Source organism: Mus caroli, unplaced genomic scaffold, assembly GCF_978045245.1.
Source record: "Mus caroli unplaced genomic scaffold, Mus_caroli_1 scaffold_10, whole genome shotgun sequence".
Lineage (NCBI taxonomy): Eukaryota > Metazoa > Chordata > Mammalia > Rodentia > Muridae > Mus > Mus caroli.
Window position 1 is genome coordinate 105,455,480 of NW_028227265.1, and position 16,568 is coordinate 105,472,047.

Sequence of the window (16,568 nt, forward strand, 5' to 3'; positions counted from 1 at the left end):
AGCTCCGTTTACTTCTTGGTCACGCTGGTAATCAATAGGCGGCATTTCTAGTTTCCTTTTCATCTTCCACCACAATAAAAAAGGACAGAAAACCGCCAAGTTAAAAGAACAAAAAAATCACCAAGCGATGCCTGCTGCGAGGGCCTGGGCCAGAAGCTGGTGTTGGTTCTGGGCCAGGTGGAGCCCCTGAGCCTCTGGCGAGCCCCTGGTGGCCGCTCTCCCACGCTGTCCACGTGCCCCACGGCTGCCAACGGTCTTGAGCTCAGCTGAGCTTCTTGCACTTGGACCCAACCATGCCTCTGCTCTTCATACTTGGGGAGCTTGCCATGCTGTTAGCCCGCCTCGGTAAGCCCCTGCGAGCCCTTTTGCTTTCCCAGAGTTGAGAAAGGATAGCACGGGGCTCCTGTATTCCCTCTGGCTGATGACAGTCTCCATCTTGCCCGTCTCCAGCCCCAACCCTAGCCTGAGCCAGCTGAACACAAGATAATCAAGGTGGCAATTGCTCTGTCTTTGTGCCTGCACCAACAGCAGGAAAAAACGAGTCTTCTGAGATCAGGGCATCCTGGGAAGCATCCTGAGATGCAAGTGTCTGTTACCAGTGCCCTCTGCTTGCTCCCCAGAGCCCCGTGAGAAAACAGCCTCAGCGTGCTTCTGAGGAGGAACAGGGCTGCCGGGTTAAACAGCAGCCATAAATTTTGTCCTTAAATTTTTATCGAAACTCCTGTATCGAGGAAGGGCTTTTTACAAGTAAGTTTGCCAACCTCATCAGAGACGCCTGGCGAACTCAGGAACACGGCTTGGAATGGGACTACCACGGATTCAGGAAATAAACCAAACCAAATTTAAAACCCGACAACAAAATATACGTTTTTACTGCAGATTCGGAAGGAATATGCCTGCATATCACAGTGCCGCAGAAGATAGAGCCACGTGAGGGCGGAGCTGCAGAAGGGAAGGTTAGTCTTCGGAGCTGTTTCCTGCACCCTAGTCACAGCTGAGGGCCGGCCACCTTCTGCTGACTCCCAAAGCACCCTAGGTTGTGGTCACTTCAAAGAACAGCCTTCTATGTCTTTCTTTGAAGCTGCCACCCCACCCTTGTCTCTCGTGCCAGATCCCCTTTCCCACTAAAAGTCATTTTTGTTCTTAAATTTAAAGAAATAGTGATGATTTTTGTTGTCTCAGGTCACTTTTGTCCTATCTGCTGATGTCAGAACATTTCTCAGTAATCATTTCGGTAGGGAAAAAAAATCAATATAAAAAAGATTAACATAAAACCTACATGACGAGGACCCGATGTGCAAATTAAAGGCTTTGTTAGTAGAGAAATTGGTTTGCAGTAAAATTTAGAACATGTGAAATTAGACAAATGTCAGCATAAGCTAAATTAAGTTAGAGAAATATATATATATATACATATATAATAAAGCTATATAAATATATAACTATATACACATTTAACTACAAATTTGGCGGTTTTCTTAAGTTTGGAGTTTGGTATTCCTTTGTATTGATTGGCAATGAAGTATCCACCGGAAGCCTCCTGAGGGGAAAGTAAGCATTCTTCCCTTTAAAATTTCTTAGATATTTGTCACATCAGGGGAAAAAGTCTCATTATAACAAATACTTTTTAATATTTTATTTTATTTTGTCTGTGTGCACGTGTGTGATGAGTGCATTGTGTGAGTAGGATGTGTGCATGTGTGTGTGTGTGTGTGTGTGTGTGTGTGTGTGTGTGCGTGTGTGTATGTGCAGTCAGCAGGTCTAAAGTAAACTTAAACAACAAATACCCACCATGGCTACTGCTTGGTATGTTTGCAGGGCTGTTTGTTATCTGAGTCAGTTGCGGTCAGTCAGAGTCAGTAACTCAATCCCTTGTGGAACTCTGTTAAATATTTCTGTAGTGTATCACTCATTCCTTCCCAGGCTGTGCTTTCTGTGTTGTTTAATAAATGTTATTTCCAACATTAATGGATGATTTTTGTTGTCTGAGGTCACTTTTGTCCTATCTGCTGATGTCAGAAAATGATGTTCAAAACACAGGCATACAAAAGCATTCTTCCCTAGGTCAGGGACATGGCACTTCTATAAAGCACTTCCACTCCTCCACACAGGAGGAGGAGGAGAGGAGGAGGAGGAGGAAGAGATGAGGAGGAAGAGGAAGGGAGGAGGGGAGGAGTGGGAAGGGGAGGACGAGGAGGAGGAGGAAGAACATTATTGTTCCTGATATTTGGAAGCTCCACCCCTGGGCTGTAGCATTTCTCATGGCTTCTTGTCTGTGTAGTCTCTTATGCTTTTTTCTCCTTTGTAGTTTTACACATTCTGTTTTACATATTTTATGTATAGTATAATATACATATATTTATAAATCATTTATTAGTTCATTACATTTGGCATGTAACATAAGTTCTCATTGATGCCTTATTTTTATTAGAAATTATGCTTTTCTAGCCAAAAGAAATTGATAGAATATTAATAATGCAAAAATTATATTTTAAAAATATATTCTTTTGCAAATATTTCAATGTACACACTATATCACACTCTTCTGAAATCAACTAACTCTAAAATATTACTAATTAATGCAATAGATCCTAAACGATGTTTATTTTTAATGTTCTGAGATATTTTTAATCAACAAGTGAAAAACCCTGTCTTACACTGCAGTCATCCTCTTTCCTAAATCATTTGTCAATCTGCTCTATTTTAGGTGACATACGTCATTACCATTGACGGGAAGCCCTACTCTCTGCATCTCAGGAACCAGTAAGATCTTCTCTTTCGGCAAAAGTAAAAAGTCTGTCTTTAGTTTTTATTCTCTTAAAGTTTACATGTAATATTTAAACTCAGTAGTGTCGTATAATGGTCAGTCAACTTTTCACTTTAGGACCCATTTGATCCTGAATATTGGGTCTGTGAGGCCTTTGCATTTACATTTTCAGATTTGTATTTTTAAATTGAGAAGTAAATAACATACTTGGAAATCTTCAATTATGTATTCCCTCGTAGCCAAGCATGGTAAGTTGCGTCAATTTCCGAAATCAAATACAGTGAATAATCAAGGGACTATTGTTGGGAAATTCAAGTAGTGCCAGTTTTATGGTGTGCCTATTACTTATGTGGTTCAAAACAACCTCCCTTGACATGGCTTACTTGTAAAAATATCCTGTGCCAGCTCCCACACCCTCAGTGTCATGTTTCTTTCCTTCTACAACAGGCCTCTTGCCATGGTGGTTGATCTCTGTCCCCACCCACAGTTCAAAGCCACAATCCATCTGTCCACATCCCCACTGCATCTTCTCAGCATTTTTTTAAAGATGTATGTATGTATGTATGCATGCATGCATGTATGTATGTATTTGAGTATACTGTGGCTGTACAGATGGTTGTGAGCCTTCATGTGGTTGTTGGGAATTCAATTTAGGATCTCTGCTCACTTTGGTCAACCCCACTCGCTCTGGTTGGCCCCTCTTGCTCAGGCCCAAAGATTTATTTATTATTATGTCTAAGTACACTGTAGCTGTCTTCAGACAGCACCAGAAGAGGGGCGTCAGATCTCATTACGGGTGGTTGTGAGCCACCATGTGGTTGCTGAGATTTGAACTCAGGACCTTCAGAAGAGCAGTCAGTGCTCTTACCCACTGAGCCATCTCACCAGTCCTCAGCATTTTTTATAGGATGGATCAGGCCATCTCCTCTGAGCCTTAGGGATTAACAAAGATAGGTGAGAACTGTTGCTTGTTGTCCTTTTGCTGTGTAGTTAAACAAAGCATTAGAAGTTACCCTTGGCCATGGCATCTGCCCACCTTACACCGGCCATTTCTTCTACAGTGTGTTCCACTGAAAATGATTGCAAACATTTGTAAAATTGTCCCTGCCTTCAGACTTTTTAACTGTGGTGGCTGTAGTTTAGTCTTCATTCCATCATTTACTCTCTACCTGTGAATGGCATTTGGCGTAGTAAGTAACTGGTCAGTGTCGCTCCCATAACATGCTTTCCCATCAGATCCCAGGACATCATCAGCCCCTGGCCCGGGTTTGTCTGTTACCAGCATTCCTATCCTTCTCTTTCTGTCTGCATAACCCCTTTGCAGGTTCTTCTTTGCCTGTCTGATCTGAGAATGTGAAATTAACCTTATTTCTAATGTGTATTCAGCCAGCTCGTGTTGCAGCTCAGTCTTGTGGCTGTCAGTGTACCTCACTGTGGCGGCTTGTAATTTATATCCATACACTATTCCATTGCAATAGATGCCACACCCACTCATGAGTTCCACCCTACTCAAATATTTGCTACATTTCTTGTTGGGAACTTGCTCCAAGTGAGCCTCTGATGCTGAGCTCATATCTGCACTTCTCATAACCGTCTTAGTAAATGGTATGTCGTTTCTTCCAATTTAAAAGAGAGAGGGGGGAAGAAAGGAAAGGAAAGGAAAGGAAAGGAAAGGAAAGGAAAGGAAAGGAAAGGAAAGGAAAGGAAAGGAAAGGAAAGGAAAAAGGGGAGGGGAGGGGAGGGGAGGGAAGGAAGAAGGAAAGAAAAGAAAAGAAAAGAAAAGAAAAGAAAAGAAAAGAAAAGAAAAGAAAAGAAAAGAAAAAAAAGAAAAGAAAAGAAGAAAAGAAAAGAAAAGAAAAGAAAAGAAAAGAAAAGAAAAGAAAAAAAGAAAAGAAAAGAAAAGAAAAGAAAAAAAGAAAAGAAAAGAAAAGAAAAGAAAAAAAGAAAAGAAAAGAAAAGAAAAGAAAAGAAAAGAAAAGAAAAGAAAGAAAAAAATCTCCCTGTGATCAACCATGGCATCTCTCTCCCTCCTGCCTTCCCCTGGGACCAGAGGGTGATTCTGTCCCATGTGTTTACCCTTAAAGCATATGACAATGTGCCTCCACCACAGGTTCCATCTTCATTCAAGACTCCATCAGGGAGGGCCTAAGTGACAGCATTAACCTTCCAACTGCCCTTGGCCTCTGTGAATTTGCCATGTTGAGCACTGAGTTTAGCTCTTTGTACTGGGTAGCTGTGTGTGTCAACTTGATATAAGCTCTTGTTATCACAGAGAAAGGAGCCTCTCTTGAGGAAGTGCCTCCATGAGATCCAACTATAAGGCATTTTCTCAATTAGTGATGGGGGGGGGAATTGTGGATGGTGCCATCTCTGGGCTGGTAGTCTTGGGTTCTATAAGAAAGCAAGCCAGGGGAAGCAAGCCTACAGTAACATCCCTCCATGGCCTCTGCATCAACAACTGCTTCCTGACCTGCTTGAGTTCCAGTCCTGACTTCCTTTGGCGATGAACAGCAGTGTGGAAGTGTAAGCTGAATAAATCCTTTCCTACCCAACTTGCTTCTTGGTCAAAGTACCCATGGAAGGAGTTACAGAGACAAAGATAAGAGCTGAGACAAAAGGAATGACCATCCAGAGACTACCCCACCCTGGGATTCATCCCATATACAACCACCAAACCCAGATACTGTGCCAGAAAGATTTTGCTGACAGGACCCTGATATAGCTCTCTCTTGTGAGGCTATGCCAGTGCCTGGCAAATACAGAAGTGGATGCTCACAGTCATCTATTGGATGGGACACAGGGCCCCTAAAGAAGGAGCTAGAGAAAATACCCAAGGAGCTTAAGGGGTGTGCAACTCTATAGTTCAACAATATGAACTAACCAGTACCCCCCTGAGCTTGTGTCTCTAGCTGTATATGTAGCAGAGGATGGCCTAGTCGGCCATCAATAGGAGGAGAGGCCCTTGGTCTTGCAAAGATCATATGCCCCAGTACAGGGGAATGCCAGGGCCAGGAAGCGGGAGTGAGTAGGTTAGGGAGCAGGGCAGGGAGAGAGTATAGGGGACTTTCGGGATAGCATTTGAAATTAAATGAAGAAATTATCTAATAAAAAAAAATGTTGGTCTACTACTATCTTCATCTGTCCCAGCCCCCATCAGTTTTCCCCTTTGGCGACACAATCTCAAGGTCTTTTCTGTCACTCCACACTCCATTTCAGGCACAGAACCCATTGTTGCTTTTTGTATATGCAAACACATTTCTGGCTCAAGACCCTTTCCTTTTACACAGCCTTGTCTAAAAGTCCATATGGCTTGTTCTTTGTGTCCAGTGGTCGTCTATTTCATGAGCCTGGTTGTGTCTTCCTATATACTCTCGTGTGACTGCCACCATCTAATACCCAGGCCCTGTTGATTGACACTTAACAATATGTGACTCTGACTGACCGGAGGCTATGTCTTTTCCTCAATGTTACATTCTAGGACTCAGATGAGGACCCATCAAGTGATAGACATAGTTACTAGTTTGTGTTTGTTCAATGAAGACATATACAGCAATCATTGATAGCGCTGTCTCAGTGACTTTTCTATCATTGAATTCTCTTGATTCTGACCATATACCAGTTGTTTTTAAAAATAGTATCAAGAATGATGACATACTAAAATTATTTTAATTAGTGTTATTATATGACTCTATTGTACTTAAATATAATTTTATTGATGTATATATTGATTTTAAGTTATGGCTTAAATTCTATTTATTCATTTACTTCTAGCTCACTTTTATCCCAGAACTTTTTGGTTTACACATACAATGAAACTGGATCTTTGTATTCTGACTCTTCACACTTTTTGGTAATTATCAGATGTATTTGATATTTGTTATCTTTTTTATTGTTGAAGGGGATGTACAGCATAATGAGAAGAATACTTCTGTCTTAGCTAGGGTTTTACTGCTGTGAACAGACACCACGATCAAGGCCTCTCTTATAAGGACAACATTTAACCGGGGCTGGCTTACAGGTTCAGAGGTTTCAGTCCATTATCATCATGGTGGGAGCATGGCAGCATCCAGGCAGGCATGGTGCTGGAGTTGCTGAGAGTTCTACATCTTCATCTAAAGGCTGCTAGGAGACTACTGGCTTCCAGGCAGCTAGGATGAGGATCTTAAAACTCACACCCATAGTGACACACCTACTCCATCAGGGCCACACCTCCAGTAGTGCCACTCCCTGGGCCAAGCATATTCAAACCATCACAACTTGTCCCTTTGAGTCATTTGTTTTGATTGCTGAGACTAATCTCGGGGCTTTGCATGTGCTAAGAAAACCCTATCTTGGTGCTATTTCCCTGGCACCATGTTGACACTAATACAAATGCTTTCCTCCTTGGAAGTCTGACCTGTTCTATGAATGACCTTTATACATGGAAATGTCATGGGAAAGAGATAGAAATGTGGAGAAAACACACATGTGCCAAGTAAAGAGAGTGCCCAAAATCTTATTTCCTGAGACTTTGCATTAGTCATTCTATACAATTGATGATTTGATATCAAATTCATTGCTATCATGAACCTTCTGAGATATTTGACAACACATTTTGTTCTATTGTTAAAAAACAAAAACAAACAAACAAACAAAAACCCTGGTGACTTGTTTTTCAGGCTCATTGCCATTACGGAGGATATGTTGGTGAAGTGCCAAATTCCATTGTGACACTCAGCATCTGCTCTGGCCTCAGGTAGTAACATCACAGAGAGTGTTTCTATGTGAATATGGTGGGATATGCTTTAAAGTAAAACCATGACAGGTGGAAAAAGTCGAGAGGAACTTCTAATGTGGCTCTGAAAGTTTCTTCTCTAATGGCCTTATATTCATATCAACACCTGAATCTAAGTTGTCACTCAAATTAACCCAGCAGAGGACATCCTGACTGGGGGTGCTTCCAGGATGCTGGGCAGGAAGGGGTGGCTTGAGAAGTGGGAACATTAGAACACCTTAGAGGATATCGTTTTATTTTTTGTCATTATCTCGGCTATGGAAAAATGACCTTCATTGGTCATTTAAATCTAATAGGCCCATACAATATGGTATGAGTTTGTAGCGTCATGCATGAGATAGCTAATAAAGAAGACTCATCAGTGGTCAAGTGATTTCACAGAGATGAGTAATTTCATCATTCCTGTGGGAAACACAAAAAACGTTTGTCAAGAGAAGATGACTCACGAACAGAGAGGATATTCTACAGGGCCCCCTTTCCATGTTGATGCCATTCGAGATGTCTATCCTCTATTCCATTTTTCCTTGATCTTACCTTGTAACCACAAGAACACTCTTCTAATTTTTATCAATTTCTAGGACGTCATCTTCCTTAATATATGGTCTTTATTATATCTACTATAGGTGTTAGCTGTGTGTCTCAGTCTCACGTTGGCATTTCCCTACAGCCACACAGAGCATAGCTAGAGAGTTTCTGCTCCCTAACTTTCTACTCTTACACTCTCTCCTCTTCCCTGTAGCTGTTTCCCTTGTAGCCTTCCTGATGTCACCCACTATTAAACACTGTTTTCTAGCCCATATTGGGAAAAAAATCAATACTTGTCTTTCTGTATATGCCACAGTTGGCTCTTATGAGTTATTTAATTCCACAGGTTTCCTATAGTTGGCATGATTTTTTTTTAAAGGCCAGCTTCTACTCATCTGTGTATAAACCTCCTATTTCCTTTGTGCAGTCATCTGATACAGACACTTAGGCTGATACCACACTTTGGCTACTGTGAGCCATCCTGCAGTGAACACAGGGCTAAGTTTCCTTTACATCCCCTGACTTTGCTCCCCTCTACATGCTGTGCTTTGGTCACGACACATCACCTTCCAGCTTGTGAGTTGAAAACCTATCCCAGGTGGTGTCACACTGAAGAAAAGATTTGGACCACGAGGACACTAATGTTGCTAATGGATTGATCCCTCATGCGTTCACAGTGGAGCGGCCTATGAGGTGGAAGAGCTTAGGCAGAGGACTTGGGTCACTGAACTTTGTACTTGCGGTATCTATCTTGTTCTCCTTCCCCTGCCCCCCACTTCCTGCCTGACATGAAGTGAGTGGCTGGCTGTTCTTTTATGCTTCCTTGAACCATGAGGTTCTGCCTGTTCACAGGCTCAGAAACAAGGCCAAGTGCTCGTGAGCTGGCGTCTCTGAAATCATGAGAATGATATAAATCTTCTCTGATCAAGGCTTCTCATTCAGGAGCTCTGTGTTGTGATGGTGGAAAGCTGTTGAGCATAGTGTTTACCCAGGAATGGAGTAGTTGGGCCCTTTGCTGCTTCTTTTCTGAGGATCTCCTACCGGTCCCCATAGTGACTGTAGCCATGACATCTTCACCAGCAATGTGTAAAGTCCCCTTCCCTCATCACTGCCTGCATTTGCTGCTTTTGATTTTGGTTTGTCTCTCCAGTATTCCCATTCCTGTCTTTCTATCTGCATTAACCCTTTACAGATAGCTTTATACCTGTCTGATCTGAGAATGCAAAAGCAAATGGGGGAAAAATGCATACGATCATTTGCTTTGCTGTGGTTTCTCCTGTCTCACATTTCAGGGGATAGCTTTGAGGGGGGCTGTGCATGGTTTTGATAATAATTGCCCTTCTACATTCAGGGGATTCCTGCAGTTGGAAAATGTCAGCTATGGAATTGAACCACTGGAGTCTTCAGCAAGGTTTGAGCACATAGTTTATCAAGTTAAGAGCAACAGCTCAGTGCTAGCAGGAAATGACAGCCATGTTTGGCACACAGACCAGCTTGATAAAGGCCATTTCAATGAGCAGGTAACGGGAAGGGTTCTCGTGATAAGCGACACTGGCAAACCATTCCCATCATTTGTCAGTCACGAAGGGGGACTAGTTAGCTGATGGGTGGAAATAATACATTTCACAGCTTTCTGTTCTACACCCTGACCTAAAGCATTCAAATTTCATATAACTTGGAAAATTACTGAGTATTATACTTGAAGTTTATTACTTTTACGGTATATTTGTAACATTTTCATCTTAACTATTTTTCATAGGAAACATTTGTTATTGGAAACCATTAAACAATGCAGGAAGATTAGCCATTATTTTCAGTAGCCTGTTGAAAGTGTTTTCAATGTTTCATATGTAGCTGTACATACTAATTGAACATGGTTTACATACTAGTTGAACACATATTCTAAGATAGGCAATTGCTTTTGTATTACTAAAGATAGAAACACTAGTAAGCTTTAACAGCAATTAAACTGTGATTTTAAAGGATTCACTAGGATAGGTGTCCTCCCTGCCCGGGAGAGCTTTGACTGAGCATCGGTGGCAGACATCTTGGCTCCGGGACTCTGCTGAGAGTAGTCTGCACAGGTGAGAGTGTGGACTACAGAAGCTAACAGTTTCTGGGACAGGCAGGAGCCACAGAGCTTCTGAGGCATCCCCCTTTTCGGGTTCCAGACATCCGGGCACCTACCCGGCCAGAGGATAGGTGTCCACCCGGCCGGGAGGGCTTTGACTGAGCGTCAGTGGCAGACATCTTGGTTTTGGGACTCTGCTGAGAGTAGTCTGCACAGGTGAGAGTGTGGACTACAGAAGCTAAGAGCTTCTGTGACAGGATGAAGCAACACAGCTTCTGGGACAGATCCTGTTTTGGGCCATTATCTTTGGCCAGGAGGGAGGTCCGAATGCCAGATATTTGTGCACCTTCCCTGTAATCCTCTTACAGGAGCTTGCCTGCAGAGAGTGCTCTTACCACTGGAAGTCAGAGGAGAGATCTAGTCTCCCAGGTCTGCTGATAGAGGCTAACAGAATCACGAGAGGAACAATATCTAACCAGAGAAAACTAAATCAACTAACTCCAGAGATTACCAGATGGCGTAGGTAAATGTAAGAATCTTACTAACAGAAAACAAGACCACTCACCATCATCAGAACCCAGCATTCCCACCTCGTCCAGTCCAGGGCACCCCAGCACACCCAAAAACCTAGACCCGGATTTAAAAGCATATCTCATGATGATGGCAGAGGACATCAAGAAGGACTTTAATAACTCACTCAAAGAAATACAGGGGAACACTGCTAAACAGGTAGAAGACCTTAAAGAGGAAGCACAAAAATCCCTTAAAGAATTGCAGGAAAACACGACCAAAGAGGTGATGGAATTAAATAAAACCATCCAAGACCAAAAAAGGGAAGTAGACACAATAAAGAAAACCCAAAGTGAGGCAACACTGGAGATAGAAACCCTAGGAAAGAAATCTGGAAACATAGATGCAAGCATAAGCAACAGTTTACAAGACATGGAAGAGAGAATCTCAGGTGCAGAAGATTCTATAGAGAACATCAGCACAACAATCAAAGAAAATGGAAAATGCAAAAAGATCCTAACTCAAAACATCCAGGAAATCCAAGACACAATGAGAATACCAAAACTACGGATAATAGGAGTAGATGAGAATGGAGATTTTCAACTCAAAGGGCCAGCAAATATCTTCAATAAAATTATAGAAGAAAACTTCCCAAACCTAAAGAAAGAGATGCCCATGAACATACAAGAAGCCTACAGAACTCCAAATAGACTGGACAAGAAAAGAAATTACACTCAAAACATAAAAATCAGAACAACAAATACACTAAATAAAGATAGAATATTAAAATCAGTAAGGGAAAAATGTCAAGTAACATATAAAGGCAAGCCTATCAGAATTACACCAGATTTTTCACCAGAGACTATGAAAGCCAGAAGAGCCTGGACAGATGTTATACAGACACTAAGAGAACACAAATGCCAACCCAGGCTACTATACCCAGCCAAACTTTCAATTACCTTAGATGGAGAAACAAAAGTATTCCATGACAGAACCAAATTCACACATTATCTTTCCACGAATACCACCCTTCAAAGGATAATAACAGAAAAAAAACAATACAAGGACAGAAACCACATCCTAGAAAAAGCAAGAAAGTAATCCCTCAACAAACCTAAAAGAAGACAGCCACAAAAACAGAATGCCAACTTTAACAACAAAAATAATAGGAAGCAACAATTACTTTTCCTTAATATCTCTTAATATCAATGGACTCAACTCCCCAATAAAAAGACATAGACTAACAGACTGGCTACACAAACAGGACCCAACATTTTGCTGCTTACAGGAAACCCATCTCAGAGAAAAAGATAGACACTACCTCAGAATGAAAGGCTGGAAAACAATTTTCCAAGCAAATGGTCTGGAAGAAACAAGCTGGAGTAGCCATTCTAAATATCTAATAAAATCGACTTCCAACCCAAAGTCATCAAAAAAGACAAGGAGGGGCACTTCATACACATCAAAGGTAAAATCTTCCAAGAGGAACTCTCAATTCTGAATATCTATGCTCCAAATGCAAGGGCAGCCACATTCATTAAAGACATTTTAGTAAAGCTCAACGCACACATTGCACCTCACACAATAATAGTGGGAGACTTCAACACCCCACTTTCATCAATGGACAGATCATGGAAACAGAAACAAAACAGGGACATAGAGAAACTAACAGAAGTTATGAAACAAATGGACTTAACAGATCTACAGAACATTTTATCCTAAAACAAAAGGATATACCTTCTTCGCAGCACCTCATGGTACCTTCTCCAAAATTGACCACATAATTTGTTACAAAACAAGCCTCAACATATACAAAAATATTGAAATTGTCCCATGCATCCTATCAGATCACCATAGACTAAGGCTGATCTTCAACAACAACATAAATAATAGAAAGCCAACATTCACGTGGAAACTGAACAACACTCTTCTCAATGATACCTCCGTCAAGGAAGGAATAAAGAAAGAAATTAACGACTTTTTAGAGTTTAATAAAAATGAAGCCACAAAATATCCAAGCTTATGGGACACAATGAAAGCATTTCTAAGAGGGGAACTCATAGCTCTGAGTGCCTACAAAAAGAAACTAGAGAGAGCACACACTAGCAGCTTGACAACACACCTAAAATTTCTAGAACAAAAGGAAGCAAATTCACCCAAGAGGAGTAGACGGCAAGAAATAATCAAACTCAGGGGTGAAATCAACCAAATGGAAACAAGAAGAATTATTCAAAGAATCAACCAAAATGAGGAGCTGGTTCTTTGAGAAAATCAACAAGATAGATAAACCCTTAGCCAGACTCACTAGAGGGACAGCATCCTAATTAACAAAATCAGAAATGAAACAACAGATCCTGAAGACATCCAAAACAACATCAGAACCTTCTATAAAAAGCTATACTCAACAAAACTGTAAAACCTGGATGAAATGGACAAATTTCTAGACAGATACCAGGTACCAAAGTTAAATCAGGATCAAGTTAATGATCTAAATAGTCCCATATCCCCTAAAGAAGTAGAAGCAGTCATTAATAGTCTCCCAACCAAAAAAGCCCAGGACCAGATGGGTTTAGTGCAGAGTTCTCTCAGACCTTTAAAGAAGATCTAATTCCAGTTCTTCACAAACTATTCCACAAAATAGAAGTAGAAGGTACTCTACCCAACTCATTCTATGAAGGCACAATTACTCTGATACCTAAACCACACAAAGATCCAACAAAGATAGAGAGCTTCAGACCAATTTCCCTTATGAATATCGATGCAAAAATACTCAATAAAGTTCTCGCTACCCGAATCCAAGAACACATTAAAACAATTATCCATCCTGATCAAGTAGGTTTTATTCTAGGGATGCAGGGATGGTTTAATATACAGAAATCCATCAACGTAATCCATTATATGAACAAACTCAAAGACAAAAACCACATGATCATCTCATTAGATACTGAGAAAGCATTTGACAAAATCCAAAACCCATTCATGATATAAGTCTTGGAAAGATCAGGAAATCAAGGCCCATACCTAAACATGATAAAAGCAATCTACAGAAAACCAGTAGCCAACATCAAAGTAAATGGTGAGAAGCTGGAAGCAATCCCACTAAAATCAGGGACTAGACAAGGCTGCCCACTCTCTCCCTACCTATTTAACATTGTACTTGAATTCCTAGCCATAGCAATTTGACAACAAAAGAAGATCAAGGGGATACAAATTGGAAAGGAAGAAGTCAAAATAACAGGTTTTTTTTGCAGATGCTATGATAGTATATATAAGTGACCCTAAAAATTCCACCAGACAACACCTAAACTTGATAAACAGTTTCAATGAAGTAGCTGGATATAAAATTAACTCAAACAAGTAAATGGCCTTTCTGTACACAAAGGATAAACAGGCTGAGAAAGAAATTAGGGAAACAACACCCTTCTCAACAGTCACAAATAATATAAAATACCTTGTCATGACTCTAACGAAGGAAGTGAAAGATCTGTATGATAAGAACTTCAAGTCTCTGAAGAAAGAAATTAAAGAAGATCTCAGAAGATGGAAAGATCTCCCATGCTCATGGATTGGCAGGATCAATATAGTAAAAATGGCTATCTTGCCAAAAGCAATCTATAGATTCAATGCAATCCCCATTAAATTCCAACTCAATTCTTCAATGAATTAGAAAGGGCAATTGGCAGATTCATCTGGAATAACAAGAAACCTAGGATAGCAAAAACTCTTCTCAAGGATAAAAGAACCTCTGGTGGAATCACCATGCCTGACCTAAAGCTGTACTACAGAGCAATTGTGATAAAAACTGCATGGTACTGGTATAGCGACAGACGAGTAGACCAATGGAACAGAATTGAAGACCCAGAGATGAACCCACACACCTATGCCTTGCGCGTGTCTGACTCGACCAGCAAGAACGACGCTGCAACAGGATCCTTCTGCACACATTTATTTGGAGAGCTTGATTGTAGAGGCGAAGAGACCCTGAGCCCAGAACTGGTGCTGCTTATATAGGCCTAGGAGAGGCGTATCTCACACCCGGATTGGTTATGCACTATGCCTCATTTGCATGTTCCTCATCTGATTGGCTACTCTCTCTCTATCTCACAGTACCTCATTAACATACCTCATTTGCATGTCTCACATCTGATTGGTTATTCTCTCAGTACCTCATTATCATACCTCATTATCATGCCCGGGCCAGGCAGTGTTTTGGCGAAAAACTTTACTGCATAAGTAAGCATTGGTCCTTTGTCCAAACTTATGCATGGTAGCCAGCAGAAGCCTGTGCCACTCTGCAATGGCACATGTGGCTTCCCACACCTATGGCCACTTGATCTTTGACAAGGGAGCTAAAACCATCCAGTGGAAGAAAGACAGCATTTTCAACAAATGGTGCTGGCACAACTGGTTGTTATCATGTAGAAGAATGCGAATTGATCCATTCCTATCTCCTTGTACTAAGGTCAAATCTAAGTGGATCAAGGAACTTCACATAAAACCAGAGACACTGAAACTTATAGAAGAGAAAGTAGGGAAAAGCCTCGAAGATATGGGTACAGGGGAAAAATTCCTGAATAGAACAGCAATGGCTTGTGCTGTAAGATCGAGAATTGATAAATGGGACCTCATAAAGTTGCAAAGCTTCTGCAAGGCAAAAGACACTGTCAATAAGACAAAAAGACCACCAACAGATTGGGAAAGGATCTTTACCAATCCTAAATCATATAGGGGACTAATATCCAATATATATAAAGAACTCAAAAAGGTGGACTCCAGAAAATCAAATAACCCCATTAAAAAAATGGGGCTCAGAACTGAACAAAGAATTCTCACCTGAGGAATACTGAATGGCAGAGAAGCACCTGGAAAAATTTTCAACATCCTTAATCAGCAGGGGAATGCAAATCAAAACAACCCTGAGATTCCACCTCACACCAGTCAGAATGGCTAAGATCAAAAATTCAGGTGACAGCAGATGCTGGCGAGGATGTGGAGAAAGAGGAACACTCCTCCATTGTTGGTGGTATTGCAAGCTTGTATAACCACTCTGGAAATCAGTCTGGCGGTTCCTCAGAAAATTGGACATAGTACTACAGGAGGATCCCGCAATACCTCTCCTGGGCATATATCCAGAAGATGTTCCAACTGGTAAGAAGGACACATGCTCCACTATGTTCATAGCAGCCTTATTTATATTAGCCAGAAGCTGGAAAGAACCTAGATGCCCCTCAACAGAGGAATGGATACAAAAAATGTGGTACATTTATACAATGGAGTACTACTCAGCTATTAAAAAGAATGAATTTATGAAATTCCTAGGCAAATGGTTGGACCTGGAGGGCATCATCCTGAGTGAGGTAACACAATCAGAAAAGAACTCAAATATGTTCTCACTGATAAGTGGATATTAGCCCAGAAACTTAGAATACCCAAGATATAAGATCCAATTTGAGAAACACATGAAACTCAAGAAGAACGAAGACCAAAGTGTGGACACTTTGCCCCTTCTTAGAATTGGGAACAAAACACCCATGGAAGGAGTTACAGAGGCAAAGTTTGGAGCTGAGACAAAAGGATGGACCATCTAGAAACTGCCATATCCAGGGATCCATCCCATAATTAGCCTCCAAACGCTGACACCATTGCATACACTAGCAAGATTTTGCTGAAAGGACCCTGATATAGCTGTCTCTTGTGAGACTATGCCGGGGCCTAGCTAACACAGAAGTGGATGCTCACAGTCAGTTATTGGATGGATCACAGGACCCCCAATGGAGGAGCTAGAGAAAGTACCCAAGGAGCTAAAGGGAACTGCAACCCTATAGGTGGAACAACATTATGAACTAAGCAGTACCCCGGAGCTCTTGTCTCTAGCTGCATATGTATCAAAAGATGGCCTAGTTGGCCATCACTGAAAAGAG

The 16,568-nt window shown here is 41.2% G+C and overlaps 1 protein-coding gene across 2 annotated transcripts in view; it reads left to right on the forward strand.

The window, feature by feature from the left end:
* Positions 1-249: 249 nt before the first annotated feature.
* LOC110299940 (disintegrin and metalloproteinase domain-containing protein 18) overlaps positions 250-16,568 on the forward strand; it is a 70,461-nt gene continuing 54,142 nt past the window's right edge. For both annotated transcript variants that reach the window (XM_021169912.2, XM_085844324.1), the window contains exons 1-6: positions 250-345; positions 880-956; positions 2,708-2,763; positions 6,539-6,617; positions 7,426-7,502; positions 9,418-9,586. In XM_021169912.2, coding sequence (XP_021025571.1) covers positions 294-345; positions 880-956; positions 2,708-2,763; positions 6,539-6,617; positions 7,426-7,502; positions 9,418-9,586 — 510 coding nt within the window. In that variant the 5' untranslated portion in view covers positions 250-293. The remainder of the gene's footprint in view (positions 346-879; positions 957-2,707; positions 2,764-6,538; positions 6,618-7,425; positions 7,503-9,417; positions 9,587-16,568) is intronic.